Source organism: Carica papaya, chromosome 6 (genome assembly GCF_054855325.1).
Source record: "Carica papaya isolate Zhongbai chromosome 6, ASM5485532v1, whole genome shotgun sequence".
NCBI lineage: Eukaryota > Viridiplantae > Streptophyta > Magnoliopsida > Brassicales > Caricaceae > Carica > Carica papaya.
Window position 1 is genome coordinate 3713109 of NC_142314.1, and position 18724 is coordinate 3731832.

The 18724-nt window shown below is 37.9% G+C and overlaps 2 protein-coding genes across 2 annotated transcripts; both read right to left on the reverse strand.

Moving 5' to 3' along the window:
• Positions 1–3099: 3099 nt before the first annotated feature.
• On the reverse strand, positions 3100–15835 carry LOC110816449 (Transmembrane proteins 14C). The gene is made up of 4 exons (XM_022044649.2): positions 15314–15835; positions 15137–15201; positions 3582–3669; positions 3100–3441 (listed from the first exon to the last, which is right to left on the reverse strand). Exons 1-4 carry the CDS (start codon positions 15573–15575, stop codon positions 3332–3334), a joined length of 525 nt encoding a protein of 174 aa, XP_021900341.1. The 5' UTR covers positions 15576–15835; the 3' UTR covers positions 3100–3331.
• Positions 15836–16616: 781 nt separating this feature from the next.
• LOC110816448 (Protein kinase superfamily protein) lies at positions 16617–18475 on the reverse strand. Its single transcript, XM_022044648.2, has 2 exons — positions 17700–18475; positions 16617–17589 (listed from the first exon to the last, which is right to left on the reverse strand). Exons 1-2 carry the CDS (start codon positions 18346–18348, stop codon positions 16868–16870), a joined length of 1371 nt encoding a protein of 456 aa, XP_021900340.2. The 5' UTR covers positions 18349–18475; the 3' UTR covers positions 16617–16867.
• Between the last annotated feature and the right edge of the window lie 249 nt (positions 18476–18724).

Below are 18724 nucleotides of genomic sequence, written 5' to 3' on the forward strand. Positions count from 1 at the left end.
GGATAGAGTTTAATAAATCAACTTATATTGTAAGACAATAGTGACTAATTTATAATATTTAATTAAATAATATTTATAAATTAATTTATTCGTATTTAAGTGAAACTGCAATAAAACAAACTGAATTATAGAATCTTCCAAAAATTTATTAATCAATTTCCTAAATCTGTTATTTCCGAATTACTTATTATACAGTACACAGGATTGTTGGTCATTTGTTTTCTGATTCTGCACAGACTTCAACAGTAGCTTTATACATAACTATGTATGTAACAATGGAATACTTGCCTGGCAAGTCCTCGTGCACCACTTCCCTAATTACTTCTCTTTATCAAAGCTTAATTTAAGGTTACTTGCTCACACCAAACAAGTATATATATATATATATATATATTTATATGTGGGTGTAGAATAATAATTAAGTATTAAACAGATGCTAATTTGATGTTTGATAGTTCATTAGACATGTGATCATTGGTTTGCAGACAAAGTTTAGTGGGACTTGGAGGTCTCTTTTTAAAGGGTTTGAAATGATTAAAGTAGAAACTTTTAAAGAAATTGGGAACTCCTCTGATGTTCTCCATTCTGTTTTCTTATTCTTCCACAAGTCAGCACTAATGGAATAAAAAGCTTCTCTATGTTTAAATCTTTTTCAATAAAATAAAACCCAATTATACAAGCACAACACATATATATATATATATATATATTGATAAAGTTACAACACCAGCGGATATAAATATAAGTTAATAACAAATTAATGGAGAAGTTAGTGGTATTCAATAAAAGAACATATTTTTTTTTTGTTTACATTGATTGTATGCCTATGTAACATAATTCATTTGCATCAAATGAATTCATTCTTTTTCGTAATTTTACTTCTTATTCTTATTTTGCGATGTAATGCATCTTTTCTTTTCTTCAAAATATATGTAGTTTGTAACCTTTTTATAATGTTTCTTACTCTATATATATATATATATATATAAGTAAATATTGCAATAATCTTACAAGCTATTGGGCAAAGGAGAGAATTTGATACATAATTTTTTTCTGGGTCGGACGAAATCATAATTTGGGAGATTTGGGTTGGCCAGATGTTGAAGTTGATGGAGAGATTTTGGTTATGTGGTGAAATGATTGCATGTGGATGTTTGACCTTCCAAAAACTTTAATTAATTTTTTTTTTTTTTTGCCAACGCTATAATAATGTTGCTTTATTACAATTTGTGCCAGAAATTTTCAGCCATATTTTTTGAGTAGAAGATACTCCTACTTCCATGATTCTCTTGGAGAAACTAACTCACTTCCTTTGTTTTCTTTCACTTTTTTCCTGATGAAGTGGACACATACATATAATATATATATATATATATGGACCCATCAACTTTATAAACAATGTTCAATGTTTGTTTGTGTGAGTATATATATATATATTGTATTGTAAATAACGCCAGCCACCTTCCTCCTTGCAAACTTTTTGTTTAGTGTATTTATTTTATTATATAAAAAATTATTCCCTTTTTTAGTTAAATAAAAATATTGTTTAAAAGTAATTATAAATTCTATTCCTCATAGTTTATTTTATTAAAATTTTAATAAAAACATACTGATAATATGAAAATTATACAGCCAATAACATAAAAATATATCATAAAACTAATCCAGCCAAAAACAAAAAAAACAAAATCAAAATAGTAGATAAATGCATTCTGAATATTAATTATATACGTCAACATATTTTTAATGGAGTAGCAAAGTGTATAAGAAAATATTATAGTTAACTCTGTGTATATGACAAATTTTATGGAATAAAACACAATTTACGTTTTTATTTTAAAAAATAAATTGATTTCTGTGATGGATTTATATTAATAATGGACTTTTGGTGTTATAGAATTTTTTTTTTAATTCAAAATAATTAGCTATTAATTTATTTTTAACGCAAATCATTTTATATCATGATCTTATTTAATTAATTTAGATCTTATAATAAGCAAAGTTTGCTCATGATTTTGTATAATAGCGGACTGCCAGCTCTACTCCACCGAACTATATAATATGGTTGAACTGAAAATTTCATTGACACGTAGCAAGTACAAAGCATATACAAAATGTGCAGAAGAACTAAGCCCTCAAATCTATAAATACTAGTCCATTTTACAAAGGGAAGTATAAGGAGGTCCTGTAATTTGGGTTGTAGTTGGACAAGACTCTGGATAGTTAGATGGTGTATCTAAAGGCCGCACTAAAAATTGCTCCATTAACTTTAACTGGTTACCTCCTCAGTACAGGTTGCATCCAAGCACTGATAATTTCTTATGTTGGGTGCTGCGCTAGGCATATAAGAGGGCAGCACCTTTCCATCTTGCCAATTTCTTTTGCAGTTCTGTCAACAAATTGTCTTTGCGAACACTTTCCTTTAAGACAAGTTGACCTCGCAACATCCTTCTATGATGAGCATTCAAATTAGGGCTGAAATACACAAACGATTTGTTTTGCAAGTTCAAGGCTTGACCTGACCATTGGCAGCAAGCATCCAGACTCTTGAGTGATGATACTGATCGTTGTGGTTGAAGCCTTTGTCCAAATAGTAAACCCTATCTACTCAAGATTGGATAGTTCTAACTTTAGTATTGACACTAGCCTGAGACACATGGAAAATGCACTCCTAACACTTGAAATCTAAGTAACTGGTAAAGGAGTTTGTAACAAGATAGCACTTGTCAAGATATGTTAATCCCTTATCGATCTATATTAATTTATATATCTGTTGGGTTACTGTATAACCATTTGATCCCAGGGAAAAATCTAGTATGTTACCAGTACTAGTTTCGCTCTCCTAGTAGTGTAGACCCTGTCTGTTCCTATCCAGTGATGTCCTCTGCATGAAGGGGTATTAAGTAATGCTATAATGGCTTACAACAGCTTACCCATTTCATCTTATCCGCATCCTGCACACTAGGAACGTGGGGGTCAATAAATTCATTAACAGTAGCATCAGTTGATTATAACTTTGTTTTTGTCTCTGAGAATACGTCAGAGCCAAATCAATGGGCTTATGGAAATTAAGGTTGTTAATGGGACAAAGAAGAGAAATGGTCAAGATCAAATCATCTCAAATGTGCTAGGCAGAGCAGGTTAGAGCTTAACCGCACTCATGTACAGAGATTCCATTATTTTGTATATTAGACAACCTACATCATGCTACAGTACATAGATTATGCAATTGGCAGAGAATCTGAGGGCAAAGGGGGCAGAAAGACAGAGATCATGCCCTTCAAAGAGAACTGAAAAATGATTTAATATTCCTCCTAACCTAATAATCATATCACACATTATCTTGTAAATATGCTACAGAAAACACTGTAAGTGCACATAAAGAAAGGCCTAACAGAAGGCCTGCAGGAATTGGTTTTCTAGTAGCTGCCAACCGTATGCCTGAAACAATAAGATAAATAACCAAGAGATGATCAAGTCCCGGAAGTATGGTTTACATAAAAAGTAACAGGTACCTGGCACATCATGCGCCTACTCATAATCAAAATTTAAGGAAGAAAAGTGAGTAAGAAGAAGCATACCAAATACAAAAGAGAACAGAAAGGCCGAGCCAAAGCCAAGGGCATCACCTATTGCTTTTGTTTCTGGTGCTTGCATGAGAACATAAGCCTACACGGCAAGATCATCATTAGTTATTAGGATACCGCATTAGCAGAAGAAATGTCCAGATTCCTAAGAAATCAAGGTTCTAATAAATACTTGTCTATGTCTTTTCAGCATCTAAGAACCAGCTTTGCAAGGAAACAACAAACAAAAAGGTGGCAAAGTTATAACCATACATTATGTGTTTTTCATCATAAAAACTAAGAGAAGTGTTTGTGTCATTTTTCTTAAAAGAAAGAAAGGTGCAACATTAAGAAACTGGGTTGTGAACAGAGGTGAGGTAAAAGATTTTCTTATTTAAACGAAACAAATTCTGAAACAGAGAAGAGAAAGTTAATGCTTCTCTCTGTCTTTCCTTTACTTATTTATACACGTGTATTTACAACAAAATTACACAACATTAGTTAAACTCACTTCGAATTAACTAACTAACAATAGTTAGTTATCAGCTGGTTTGAGTTAACCAATTTACCAGACTAACAGACTAAGTAAAAGCAGTTTGACTAACTAATTCTCAACAGCACTATTTAATACCCAACCCCCTCTCAAGTTTGGATTATGGTGGATGTCTGCCAAGTCTGACATGAGACGAAGGTTATTGAAAGTTGTAGAAAGAAGAGGCTTTGTGAAGATGTCAGCTATCTGATATGTGGTCCTTACAAATTTAGTTGTAACAAACCCTTCTTTTACTTTGTTTCGAACAATGTGATGGTCAATATTCAAATGTTTAGTTTTTCTATGAAATACTGGATTAGCAGCTATGTGCATGGCTGCCTTATTATCACACTTGAACTCTATTGGTAGATTGTAAGACACTTCTAACTCTTTGAGAATGTATATAATCCACTGTAATTCACACACTGTCATTGCTATAGATTTGTATTCGGCTTTGCTGAACTACGGCTCACAGTGGGTTGCTTCTTTGTTTTCTATGAGACCAATGAAGACCCCAAGAATAAGTGAGAGATTTACGAGTCTCTGGGCAAACGGCCCAATCAGAATCACAATAGGCAGTTATCTTGAATGTATTACTAGTCGGAAACATGATGCCTAATGATGGTTCTTGTTTCAAGTATTTGAGGACGTAATGTGCCATCTTCATATGCATCTGTCTTGGACTCTGAACATGTTGACTGAGTTGTTGTACTGAATAGGTGATGTCCAGACGTGTGAAGCCCAAGAATAAAAGCTTTCCCACAATACTTCTATACTGTAACGCCCCGGTTTTTTTTTCTCTCTTAACAGCGTAGGCTAAAATAGTTACATGACTAAATAATAAAATTTCATTCTAAATTAGTTGCACGCATAGAAATACTACCACAATCTATTGTTTAAAGTCAAAAATAAACCTGCAACCATACATGTGACATCACAGTGAAATACAACCTCATACACTCCCAGCAGATACACAATCTGTACTACCACTAACTTTTACACACTCAATTCCGCCAATAAAAATCCTTGCACTGTTGCTCTATATGCTAGTCTCGGAAACCAGCAACTCCGATGTCAACTCCATCCCTATTTCATCTGTAAATAATAAAAAGTGAGTACATATAACCCAGTACAGTAAAAATTAAGTTACAAGTATCATATGCAACAATATGAAACCCAGTATTTCTATATGTATTCTCTCTCCGTAACCTAAGTCATACCTTCTTATCCCCATGGAACTACACGGGCCTAATACTTACCCCCCGGTATTTTAAATATTACTCATATTAAGTGTGACCGTTCCCCGACGTCACCCCTCCTCGACCCGGGTTAGGCCACTCAACCATACAAATGTTCTCATCCGTCACCAGTATCAACGACTATCAATGAACCTTCTATCTCTTGACCCCTAACAGGCCACACACACACAGATACCATTTTCTCCCGTCACCAATATCGGCGATCCAACCCCTTACCCGTCGGAGTCCCCCTACTATCACCATTATCGGCGATCAACTCACCCTTTTAGGTAGCGACAACCAATATCGGCATCCTCCCAATGCAACTTACTCAAGAACAATATCACTCCGTTCTTACTCCACAACATTGTCCTGAGACCCTCCTATATTTTTAACCTGTATATAGAACCTACACGCGTCTCCCCATATGACACACACTAACACTTAACACACACACCAGTGATGTTCATTTATCAAACTCCTAAATTTACAGCAGCTATATCAACCTATATACACATGCAACTCACACCCGCACACCACACATCTACACCATTACACCTCTATCCCGATCCCTCACACCCACGCACTACAGGCCTCCCTTTCCTACTCCCTAATTTCCAGAATACACACACTCCACCCTTCCATGCCTACCTCCACTCACAACCACACAGAATTTCCACTCTCACACGAACCTCACTCACTCACCGAACTCCTCATTCTCTCTCCTCCCGCAACCTCCTCCATATACCTCCACTCATACTCACACAGAATCTCCCCTCTCTCACGGACCTCACTCATTCACCGAACTCCTCATTCTCCCTCTCCTCCCGCGGCCTCCTCCATGTACCTCCACTCATACTCACACAGAATTTCCTCTCTCAGAGACCTCACTCACTCACCGAACTCCTTCTCTCTCCTCCCGCGGCCTCCTCCATATACCTCCACTCATACTCACACAAAATCTCCCATCTCTCACGGACCTACTCACTCGCCGAACTCCTCATTCTCTCTCTCCTCCCGCGGCCTCCTCCATGTACCTCCACTCATACTCACACAAAATTTCTTTTCTCTCACGGACCTCTCTCACTCACCGAATTCCACATTCTCTCTCCTCCCGCGGCCTCCTCTGTGTACATCTTTCACACTTCCACGCTTCCACCTACCATCTCCACCCACCTATTCCCTGAATCACAGTTTTCTACTCTATATCCCAAACGAAGCCTATATTCTTCAACCTATGGTCACAATTTCAAATCTATACCAAACCTACACATGAAACTTAATATTTACCGTACCTCCCATCTCCATCTTTCTTTCTGCACTCCTGTGGCTCGCACCGTCACTGTCCTCCTTCTCCTTCTCCTTCTCTCTCTCTTCTCGTTCCTCCTCGCTCCGGCTCCTCTCTCTCTCTTCTTGTTCCTCCTCGCTCCGGCTCCTCTCTCTCTCTCTCTCTCGAACCTTCTCTTCCCCCGACCCCTCTTCTCTATTTTCTTTCTTTTCTTTTCTTTCCTCTTTCTTTTTTCTTTTTTTTTCCCTTCTCCTATTTGTACCCCACCTACCTCTCATCCTGCCCGTCCATCTCACCTCATCCCAGCCGTCCACTCCCTCTTCTCCAAACAACGTTGTTTCCTCATCTTCTTCACCAAACGACACCGTTTCCTCCAAATGACGCCGTTTCCTCCTCCTCTTCTCCAAACGGCACTATTTCCTCCTCCTCTTCTCCAAACGGCGCCGTTTCCTCCTCTCCCCAACTACACCACTTTTCCATCTATAATTATTACTGTACATATATATACATACATACAAGAATTTTTTTTTTCCCTCAACATCCAATTACTACATGAACAGAGGTGAGGTAAAAGATTTTTTTATTTAAACGAAACAAATTCTGAAACAGAGAAGAGAAAGTTAATGTTTCTCTCTGTCTTTCCTCTTCTTATTTATACATGTGTATTTACAACAGAATTACACAACATTAGTTAAACCCACTTCAAATTAACTAACTAACAATAGTTAGTTATCAGCTGGTTTGAGTTAACCAATTTACCAGACTAACAGACTAACTAAAAGTAGTTTGACTTATTAATTCCCCCCCCCCAAGTTGGATTATGGTGGATGTCTGCCAAGTCTGACATGAGACGAAGGTTATTGAAAGTTATAGAAAGAAGAGGCTTTGTGAAGATGTCAACTATCTGATATGTTGTCCTTACAAATTTAGTTGTAACAAACCCTTTTTTTACTTTGTTTCGAACAATGTGATGGTTAATATCCAAATATTTAGTTCTTTCATGGAATACTGGATTAGCAGCTATGTGCATGGCTGCCTTATTATCACACTTGAACTCTATTGGTAGATTGTAAGACACTTATAACTCTTTGAGAATGTATATAATCCACCGTAACTCACACACCGTCATTGCTATAGATTTGTATTCGGCTTCTGCTAAACTACGACTCACAGTGGGTTGCTTCTTTGTTTTCTATGAGACCAATGAAAACCCCAAGAATATACAATACCCAGTGAGAGATTTATGAGTCTCTGGGCAAACAGCCTAGTCAGAATCACAATAGGCAGTTATCTTGAATATATTACTAGTCGGAAACATGATGCCTAATGATGGTTCTTGTTTGAAGTATTTGAGGATGTAATGTGCCATCTTCATATGCATCTGTCTTGGACTCTGAACATGTTGACTGAGTTGTTGTACTGAAAAGGTGATGTCCAGACGAGTGAAGCCCAAGTATAAAAGCTTTCCCACAATACTTCTATACTGTTGCGAATCCTCAAGTAGTGGTGACACATCTGAGTATAAGTTCTGTCCCTTTGCGAGAGGAGTGGATTTTGACTTTGCACCAATGAGACCACTATCTTTAAGCATAACTAGTATGTATTTCCTCTGATTTACATACTGTCATCTATCCTTTTGACCGATTGTAAAAACCCATATTTCAACAAAAACTGTGATAACTCCGGATTCCATTGTCTAAAAGCTTGTTTCAAACCATAGAGTGACCTCTGAAGTTTGCATACCTGTCCTTTTTCTGCCTTCTCATATCCTTCTGGTGGAACCATTTAGACCTCCTCATTCAGATATCCATGGAGGAAAGCGTTATTGACGTCTAACTGGTGTAATTTCCATTGCATAGTTGCTGCAACAGACATCAAGATTCTTTCTGTAACCACCTTTGCTACTGGTGAAAAACTATCGAAATAATCTCTTCCGTCTACTTGGTGATATCCTTTCGCTACCAGCCTTGCCCTGTACCCGTCTATTGTGCCATCCGGTATCAACTTCAGCTTGTAAACCCATCTACTCCCAATAGCTGTCTTTCCATGAGTAATATAGTCAAAAACCAGGTCTTGTTCTTTTCTAAGGCTGCTATCTCAGCCTCCATAGCTTCCACCCATTCTTTAGACTGTTTAGCTTCCTTATAGCTGCTTGGTTCCTGCAGCATAGTTAAATTGGCCAGAAATTTTGCATCTTCAGAGCCCAATTTAGAATCTGAGAAAAATAGGAATGTGTTAGGCACATGAGGGGATGTCATGGCTGCATTTGTGGATTTGCAATCTATATTACTGACATATTTTTCTAAGTAGCTTGGTTTTCTCTTCATTCTGCTGCTCTTTCTTTGCTCTGGAGCCTCAACAACTTCTGCTTCAACATCACACTATCCGTGGCTATCAGTTGGTACATCTGCAGGTGTATTAAGCTCAGAGATCTGGGCATTATTCCTTCCAGCTTCTTGAGTTGTACTTATGTCATCTTCTCGATTAATAGTCATTTCTGCCACTGGAATTTTTGGTAGACTTGATCCAGATTCCATCTATATTTGCTCTGCGTAAGGGAATATATCCTCAACAAAGGTCACATCTCTAGACACCAACGATTGGTTCCTTTCAAGATCAAACACCTTGTATCCTTTCTTCCCGTACCCATTCCCACAAAAATACACTTAAATGCTCTTGGGGCAAGTTTCTGTTTGTTTGGTAGGGTGTTTGTGGAGTAACATAAGCACCCAAACACCCTTAGGTTGCTATAATCGGGAGCTCTTCCGTATAGGATCTCACATGGCGTCTTCCACTGCAATATCCCTGTTGGCAGCCTGTTAATTATGTAAGTAGCATGTAACAAGACGTCTCCCCAAAATTCTGTCGGCAAAGATGCTTGAAATAACAAAGCCTGAGTCACCTGTGATAAGTGTCTGTGTTTTCGCTCCACTCTCCCATTCTGTTGAGGTGTATATGAGCAATCTGTATGGTGTACAATTCCCATCTCACTGAAAAATCTTTGACATGCATTACTCAAAAATTCGCTTCCATTATCAATTTTCACCATCTTTATCTTGCCTTCAAATTGATTCTCGACCATTTTAATGAACCTCTCAAGTGTAAATCTGACTTGCGTCTTGCTGCTCATGAGGTAAGTCCAAGTGCTCCTGCTTTTATCCTCTACAATCGTTAGAACATATGAAGCACCCGTCATTGATACTAGATTATAAGGTCCCCAAACGTCTACATGCACTATCTCAAAAAGTGTATCACTTCTTTTATTATTAACTTCAAAAAAAATTATAGTTTGCTTGGCTCTAGCACACACATCACAAGGTCTGTTCATCAATTCATCTTTATTGATACTGACATACAATCTTCCAAGTACATGTGGAGAGGGATGCCCCAATCTATCATGCCATGTGACTCCTTTTCTTATTCTGTCATTCTCCTTTACACTATTTATTACAGAATTTGTATCTTTCTTACTGGAAATTGCAGCAAACTTATTCATATCATCTGCTTCGAACGACCCAGCATCAAGATAGTACAGATTTTCCATTGATTTCCCCACTCCCACTGCCTGTTCAGTCCTCTGGTCCTGCAGCAGACAAAACTCAGGGTAAAAGACAAACTTAATGTTTCCGGTTTTGGCTAGCTTGCTTACTGACAATAGGTTATGATTGAAGGAGGGTATATACAACACATCTTCCACAATTAAGTCTTTCCTTAAGGTTACATTTCCAGAAAACTCAACTCCCAGAACTGAACCATTTGGCAGGTAAACTGATCTTGGTTTTTTTACTTTCTTGAAGCTATGAAATAGAGAACTATTCCCAGTTACATGACAACTTGTCCCTCTATCAATAATCCAGCATGTATCCTTTGACAATTTTTCAGAAAAATTACCTGCATAGTCCTGTGTACAGCTTATAATTGGCAATCTGATATATGTTTTCCCTTCGACAGTCTTGAGAGTTATTGCTGGATCAAATCCCTCATAGACGTTTTCATCATGCTGTCGTCTGGTTTCACTGAATCATTTACTACTTTTTAATCATCCAGTGGAGTTTCTGGCAAATTCACCTTATTTCTGTTCCCTTCTACCATCCTGTTTTTTATTCTCAATTCCTTATACCAATCCGAATAGCCATATAATTTGAAACAAGTATTTTTGAAATGAAAATTTTCTTTACAATGACTACAATACTTGTCTTCCCTTCTTGTCGGCTCTCTCCTTCTAAAATTACCTCTTCCCGAGCTAGCATTCTTTTGTGAACCAGTCGCCGCAAATGCAGTTACATCCATTGTCTCCGCAAATATATTTGCAAAATGTCGTTGCTTCTCCACACTCATTAACATTGAGTATACCTTATCTACATTGGGAAGGAGTTCTAGCAACAAAATTTGATTCCTTACTTGATCAAATGACTCATTGAGTCCCATTAAAAATCGTATGATTTTAGAACTCTCATTCATCTTATCTATCCATTCAGATACTTCACAAGTACATTTTTCGCAAGAACAATGAGGAGCTGAAGCAATGCTGTTCAGCTCATTCCAAAGCCCGTAGATTTTTGTAAAATATGTTGTGAGGGAGTCGTTACCTTGAGATACTGAACCCAGCTCTGTAACGGCTCCGGAATTTTAAAGGGAAATGTATATATAAGAAAAATTCTGAGTGCGGAAGCGGAATAAATTTTTTTAATTAATATCCCTTACACAATAATCTAAACGTACTAAATGTATGAAAAAATAAATTAAATAAAGTAAATATTAGAGATGAATGTTATAAATAAAACTATGAAATATTTAAACATCTACTCGCCGTCTTCCTGCGGGACGGGTTCGGAAATCAAGTCTTCCTGATCTGAAATGGTTAGTAAGGAATGAGCTACACTATCTCAATAAAGATATCACACTATCTCACTGTCACAGAAGTAAAGGTTGGTAGAAAACAAAAACGACCAATTGAGCATAATTTATAATAAACTCATTTATCAATAATGAAAACCTTTACTGTCCACTTATCTCGGTGAGATTCATGAAAACAACTTATGAGAAACAATAACATCATAAACATCATAAGATCATGCACACTCTGTAACATAACACATATCATGCTTCTGTATTTTAATCATCAGACAATAAATTTCCTCCTTTATCAGCTTACTAGTATCCATGAGGATCCATAGAGAGTCCCTGCTACACGTGAACCATTCACATTAATAACATAATTCCAGGGCCGTCCCATACCCCGTCCGGTATGGGCGCCAAAACATATAAAGTCTCCATACCCCGTCCAATATGAGGGTGAAACGGGCCGTCCCCATACCCCGTCCGGTATGGGCGTCAAAACACATAAAATCTCCATACCCCGTCCGATATGAGAGATCACGTTCCCGATAGGGTTCCCTATGTACCCGGTCCGTCCACCATCTCTCAGGATATCTAGTTAGGCTGTCGACATTATCCATTTATCAATTCACATACCTTTTTCGATTTTTCTTAATCTCAATTATCCAATCAAACATAAACACGTAAACCAGTAATGGACACTAAAAAAGGTAGCACAACATCAGGTTCACAATAATTCAAACCATAATAAATGAAATCATGGTTTATGCATACGAAACCATAGAATAAACACATCAGGCACCATACTGCATTAAAAACTGTAAAATAAATCAAACAACACCTGACCGAAAAACATATCAGATTTGGGCTCCATTAGCAACCTTTATTAATTATACATATCGATTAATTCATAACATAGAATTTTATCATTTATTAACCTTTAATGCCGTAATAGGAAATAGGGTTAGAGATCCTTACTTGTTTCGGAGTCTGAAATCGGGTTCTCACTGCGGTTACGGGCAGTCCCTAGATTCCCTGAATTTTTTTGCCGGAAACTGAAACACACTTCCGGTACCTACACATGTCCCCAAAAAACTCCAAATCAGACCCAGGACCTTTTCAGCCAATTTCAGAATTCCGACACGGCAGCTCCGCCGTGCTCCGGCGATGGCGACAGCGCCGCCGCCCACGGAGGCAATCCGCCTCGAGTTGGCCGTTTTCGGCCGTATTCGGCTAAACTTGCATTGGTTCCTGTGATAAAACACCTCTAGGGTCCTCGCTGGGCCAAAAAATTATAGAAAACCGAGACTTACCGGCGGCAGGGCTCTCGGGTGCGGCAGCTCCTTCAGCGTGAGTTGCGATTTGGTGTTTTGCTCTGGTCAACCTGTAGAGAAAAAAACGGTGGTCACGGTGGTATAAAAATTACATGGAACGGGAACCAGGAAGGGCCTCATCGGAGGCAAAAACCGAGAAAACCCGCGGCGGCGCCGCTGGACTTCAGCACTGTTTTCCGGCCAATTGATCGGTGGCTTGGCTCCGATTTGGCCACAGGGAGGTTCAGCATCCAAAAACGAGCCAATGAGAGAAATTTTACCTCGTTTGGCGGCCAAAAAATCTTTCGGTGTGGCGGCTGGTGGCGGCAGCCAGTTCCTCCGGTAGCTGGGTTGTCTTCTCCAGCGAGGGTTCTGGCGGCTAGGGTTTGGGGTTGGGTGTGAATGCGATTATTTATAACATTCCCTTTTTAATTTGAGCCGTCCATCATAATTTAATATGGGCCGGCCGATCGCGATTAAATTGGGAATGAATCTGAGACGTCCATCGCAATATGATCTGGGCCGTCCGTGAGTAATTCAATCTGGGCTGTCCGCACGCGCTCTTGATCTGGACCGTCCGTGCGCGCGGGAACGGATCTGGGTCGTCCGATCGTGCGCACGCGGATCGCCCACGTGATGCCGTCCCGCGTGGCTCCCTGCGTCAGCGTCCTTGCCACGCGGCGCATTCTGGTTGGTCGGTGCTGCTGACATGGCTGTTGACGTGGCACTATTTTTATAAATTGCGTTTTGACCCCCGATTTTCGATTTTCTTTTCAAAAACACCCCCAGAATCCAAATTTTCACATCTTTTTCCCAAAATCAATTTCAATTAAATCCCAAAAAAATTTTACCTCATTTTATTATTATTTTTTTATTTCTATTAAATTAAATTAAAACTTTATAAATTAATTATTAAAATAGAATAAAATTAAAATAAAATAATAAAAAAAAGTTTTGGGTGTTACAAGCTCTCTCTTCAATTGATACTCCTGTGGGCCATTAGATTCTCCAAACCTTTTCCCCAAATTTTCCCACAGGTCTTGAGCCGAATTTACACAGAGAAACGCGTCGTGGAACTCCTTTGCCAGTGAGTTTAGAATCCATGATATCACCATCGCGTTTCCTACGAACCAATCTTCGTACTCCACAGAGTCTTCCGGCAGCATGCTAATCTTTCCATTTATGAACCCCAGTTTCTCCTTGGCTGCCAACGCGATTTTTACAGACTTGCTCCATATACGATAGTTCATTCCACTGAAGGGCACTGTCACCAGAGAAATTCCGAGACTTTCACTTGACATATTCGTTGTCGATACTCTTCCAGATGCATTACGAACACCACTATTCTGATACGTTGCCATTATTTCAGTCGCTCACCTGAGCTCTGATACCATGAACAGAGGTGAGGTAAAAGATTTTCTTATTTGAACGAAACAAATTCTGGAACAGAGAAAAGAAGTTAACGCTTTTCTCTATCTTTCCTCTTTTTATTTATACACGTATGTTTACAACATAATTATACAACATTAGTTAAACCCACTTCGAGTTAACTAACTAACAATAGTTAGTTATCAGCTAGTTGTGAGTAAACGAATTTACCAGACTAACTAAAAGCGGTTTGACTAACTAATTCTCAACAGCACTAATTAATAGGCTGCCTAAACAATGAAAGCTGCTAGCCACAAAAATTAAGGTTTTGCTTAGTTCCAGAGAACAGAGTTTTTATTTTCTCCATTCCTATAATACTTGTACATAAGGACGTGTATGATTGTTAAAAATGAATGCAAGTTCAGGAAAATACATGAAAATATGGTTAGAGCTTGAGAACAAGTTATTATTATTTTGAAACTCATGTCCTACTTTTTGCAAACATTTTTCAAAGTTTGAGTTCATTTTCATAAACTATACACGTTTTTTAATATCAAGAGAGATCCACACACATATATATATATATAATATCAATATATAAAAAATTAAAACTCAAACAATTTTCTACAACCACCCAAGACTTGAAGAATAAGAGAAAGTTACCAAGTTTGACTCCAACCATTAACTTTATCCATTTCAAATAGACTAAACGTGCCATCACATTCACCTAAACTTTGCAATGCAATGAAATTATCTGAAAATGCCAGCATCGTGAATGACCCGAGTGAATAGATTTGATTTATAGCCAGAAAACAAAAGAACAAATAAAGAGTACTATCATATTATGTAACATCTAATCAAAATATTGTAGGATGAAACTGAAAAGCTATTTAAAAGACACCATAACAAAGCTACAACAATGAAGAGAGAAAGGAAAAGGAGAATTGGCATTTGAAATTGGCTAATGATATAATTAAATAAAGGTAACGTACAGATGTCATTAGAGCTCCACCAGTCAAGCCACCGAATAAGGAACCTTTACTCCCAGATTTGGTAACTGTACATGCCAAAACAGGAACATTTAAAAACAACAGTATAAGTAACTTCAAAAACAAGGGGGAAAAGATAAAAAAACAAAAAAGAAAAAAAGCAAACGAAGAGCGGAGTACATGCGAATAAGCCACCGCCGAGGAGCATCAAGCCGTAGGCAGCGGAAGTGGCGGGAGCCAATTCCGCCAGCTGCGATTTGCAGCAAAATCCACCACGCCCTCTGCGATTGGATTTGGAATTCAAAACACCAAGCCTTCCATTTCCATTACAAACGCGAATGCTAAACAAATCGGTTCGTTTACTGCCAATACCTAATGCCGGAAATTTCCTGGCAGCCGGTATCGGCGACGGAGTCGCGAATATTAAGAAAGAAGATGACATACTGAGAGTCCCTAACCAACACCAGTGACCAGTTAGCCTCTTCGCTTCAAGTTCAGTTGCAAGAACGGAGTTTCGCAAGTCGCGACCTCTGAGTGTACGCTCGGTTTAGGCCTGTCATTTTGACCGCCATGGACCACTGGTGCTTATCATGGTTTTATGGGCCCCCGGTGCTCCGTCCTTGTCACGGCTTCATTTTCATTCGGGCTTTGCAATCTCCATTTTGGCGACCTTCATTTTCAATACAGCCTCCATAAATATGGAGGGCCGCAGATTCCTCTCATCGTTTTTTAGTCAGGCTACTAAAAACGAACAAGGTGGGCCCACTCAATTCATTGTTTTCCATAATTAAAATTTAAAACACTTTGTTTATTTTTAAATTGTCTCTAATTTTTTGTTATAATTTCATCTCTGTATTGATAGAACTATTTATAATTTTTTTTTAAAAAAAAATTAATGCATATTTTATCTGTACAAGATAAAAAAATTAAAAAATGTTATCAATTCTTTTTTTATCTTATTTTTCTAAAAAATAAGACCTTCAACTTTTATTCTTTACTTTTTTCTTTTTCTGAGTGACCGACACGTGGCGGTGTCATCCCTCTGCAGCCGAACGTAACACTTACTCCACTCCAACATCATCTCTTATGCCATTCTACGACGAAAGAGGGTGGAAAAAGTTTTCTCATCTTCCGCAGCGGGAAAATCATTTATCCCCCGTATATTAACTCTTAATTTTTTTAATTATGTAAATTATTCATGAACTAATTTTAAATAAATTAAATATAAAGTTATTAAATTTAATAAAAAATATTATAAATATTAAATATAAAATATCTCGTAAGTCTTTTAAACTAAAATAATACAAGAAAGTATAAAGAACATTTAACAATATGGTAAAAGAATGTATATAGATAAACTTTTTGTAAGGTGGTTAATAAGTTATTTTCGAAAAATAATAAACACTAAAATTGTAAATAGCTTCAGATAAAGAAAAAAGCAAGAAAAATTTAGAATTTAGGAAATAAAAATCACCCTGAAACATACCCAAAAAAGAAAAACCCAGCTCTTACTTAAAAAATTAATTATCTGTGTTCTCAAATAGGAAAGGTGCTGCATGCAATCAAGCAATTACATTTTTCCTTTTCTTTTTTCTTCTTTCTTTACAGCTAAATCGATAATTCCATAAACAAATTTATACTAATTTATAAACATCTGTATAAGTTGTATATGAATAAATTCTTGACCTGTGCAAATCCAGACAGATCTCATCAACTTTACAAAAGAAAAAAAAATCAACCTTTATGCGGTTCTGGAAAAAGAAAATTGATGGATGAAACTTTCTCCTTCATGCTCTGCAAGATTTGAGTTGCAGAAGGTCTGAGAGTTGGAGATTGACGAAGACAAAGTCCAGAAATGAAAAGCATTGTTTTTGCTTCTTCCAAGTCAAACTCTCCCATCAACCTTGGATCTATATATTCTGCAACCTTTATCTTCTCCACGTCTCCACCACGCTCGCCGATCTCCCTCAACATGGGCGCCGCCGTCATTGCCAAGGACTCCTCTCTTTCAGGATTAAAAGCTTCCTTCCCTGTTACCAACTCCAAAATGATAACTCCAAGGCTGTATATATCATTCTTCTTCGATGCAATCCCGGACTTTAAGTAATGCGGGTCGGTGTACCCCGGAGACCCGATCATCATCACCTGTTTTGCTCTCCCAGGCGACGGGGATGACGACGGAGGTTGCACCATCGACGAGAACCCCATTTTCGCAGACCCGAAATCGCAGAGTTTGCAGTTCAGATTCTCGTCGAGCAGGATGTTTGAAGCCTTGATGTCACCGTGTACAATCTGGAGGCTACATTTTTCATGGAGGTACTCGATTGCTTTAGTCAGTTGGAAAGCTATGGCCATCCTGTTCCGCCACGGAAGCTCTGAGTAATTTCTCGAGCTTCCATGGAGCTTCTCTTGCAAGTTTCCGTTAGGAATATACTCGAAGACCAGGGCTCCTTCTTCTGCTTAACAGTAAGTAGACTTCAAGATTACTCAAACTCGAAAACGCAGAAGAGAAAAAGTAAAAGAAAAGAAAAAAAAATTGCAGAGCGAAGTGAGCAGAGTTGTGGACCTCGTTCATCGCAGTAGCCGAGAAGCTTGACGATGTTAACGTGACTGAGACGAAGAAGAATGTCTAATTCCTGCTTGAAAACTTGGTTGAGTCTGTCACTGCCGATATGGATCTTGACTGCCCCTTGTTTGGAACCTCTAAAAAATTGACCTAGATAGACATTGCTAAATCCGCCATAGCCAATCACCTTGGAGAAGTTCAAGGTCACTCTTTCTATCTCACTCCAACTATATTTCCTAACAGATAAATCACCATCACCATCAACATCAGACCCAGCAACTTCCCTGTTCGACTCATGATCGACAACTTGACTGGTGGGTCTGCTGCGTTTGGATTTCTTGAGTTTCAGGAACTTGAACAAGGAGAAACCCATGAGAGATAGAAAGAAACAGAAGAGGAGAAAACCCGAAACAGTGATCAAAGCAATGACAGTCCTGGAGTTCAATCTTCGAGCTCTGGTCTGAAATGGAGGTTTGAGTACGTCATTAGGAGAAGGAGCAAGAGGAGTATTAATGGCGGATGATGAAGGGTAGGAGGCGACGCAGAAGGTGAGAAAATAGAAGAATATAAAAATGATATACCAGCAGACAAAAGGGCAGGAGGTAGAAATAGGAACCAGCGGTTTCCTGGTCTTAAATTTGTCCGCCATTGGAGACAGAATCGGACAGATCTAAGGTCTGTTCCGATATACGGATGGAGCTGGAGGGGAAGGTAGCCTTCTAGGAAGACAGAGAGAAGGGTTGAATAATAATAATAATTCCATTGACTCTTGACTCACCGCCCAAAGTATACACATTTCTTTAATAAAAATAGTTTTTTAATAAATAATTTTAAAGTAATTTTATTCCTGATTCTTTTTATAAATGCATTTTCCGTGTAGTTGGGTAATATTTAAATCAATTTATACATGTTTTAGAAATATTTAATGTTAAATAAAAGTTAGTATTTGCTGTAGTAAATATGTCAATTTATTTATTTTTTTTAATTCAGTTAAAATACATTAGTTGCATCAAGAGTAACATATT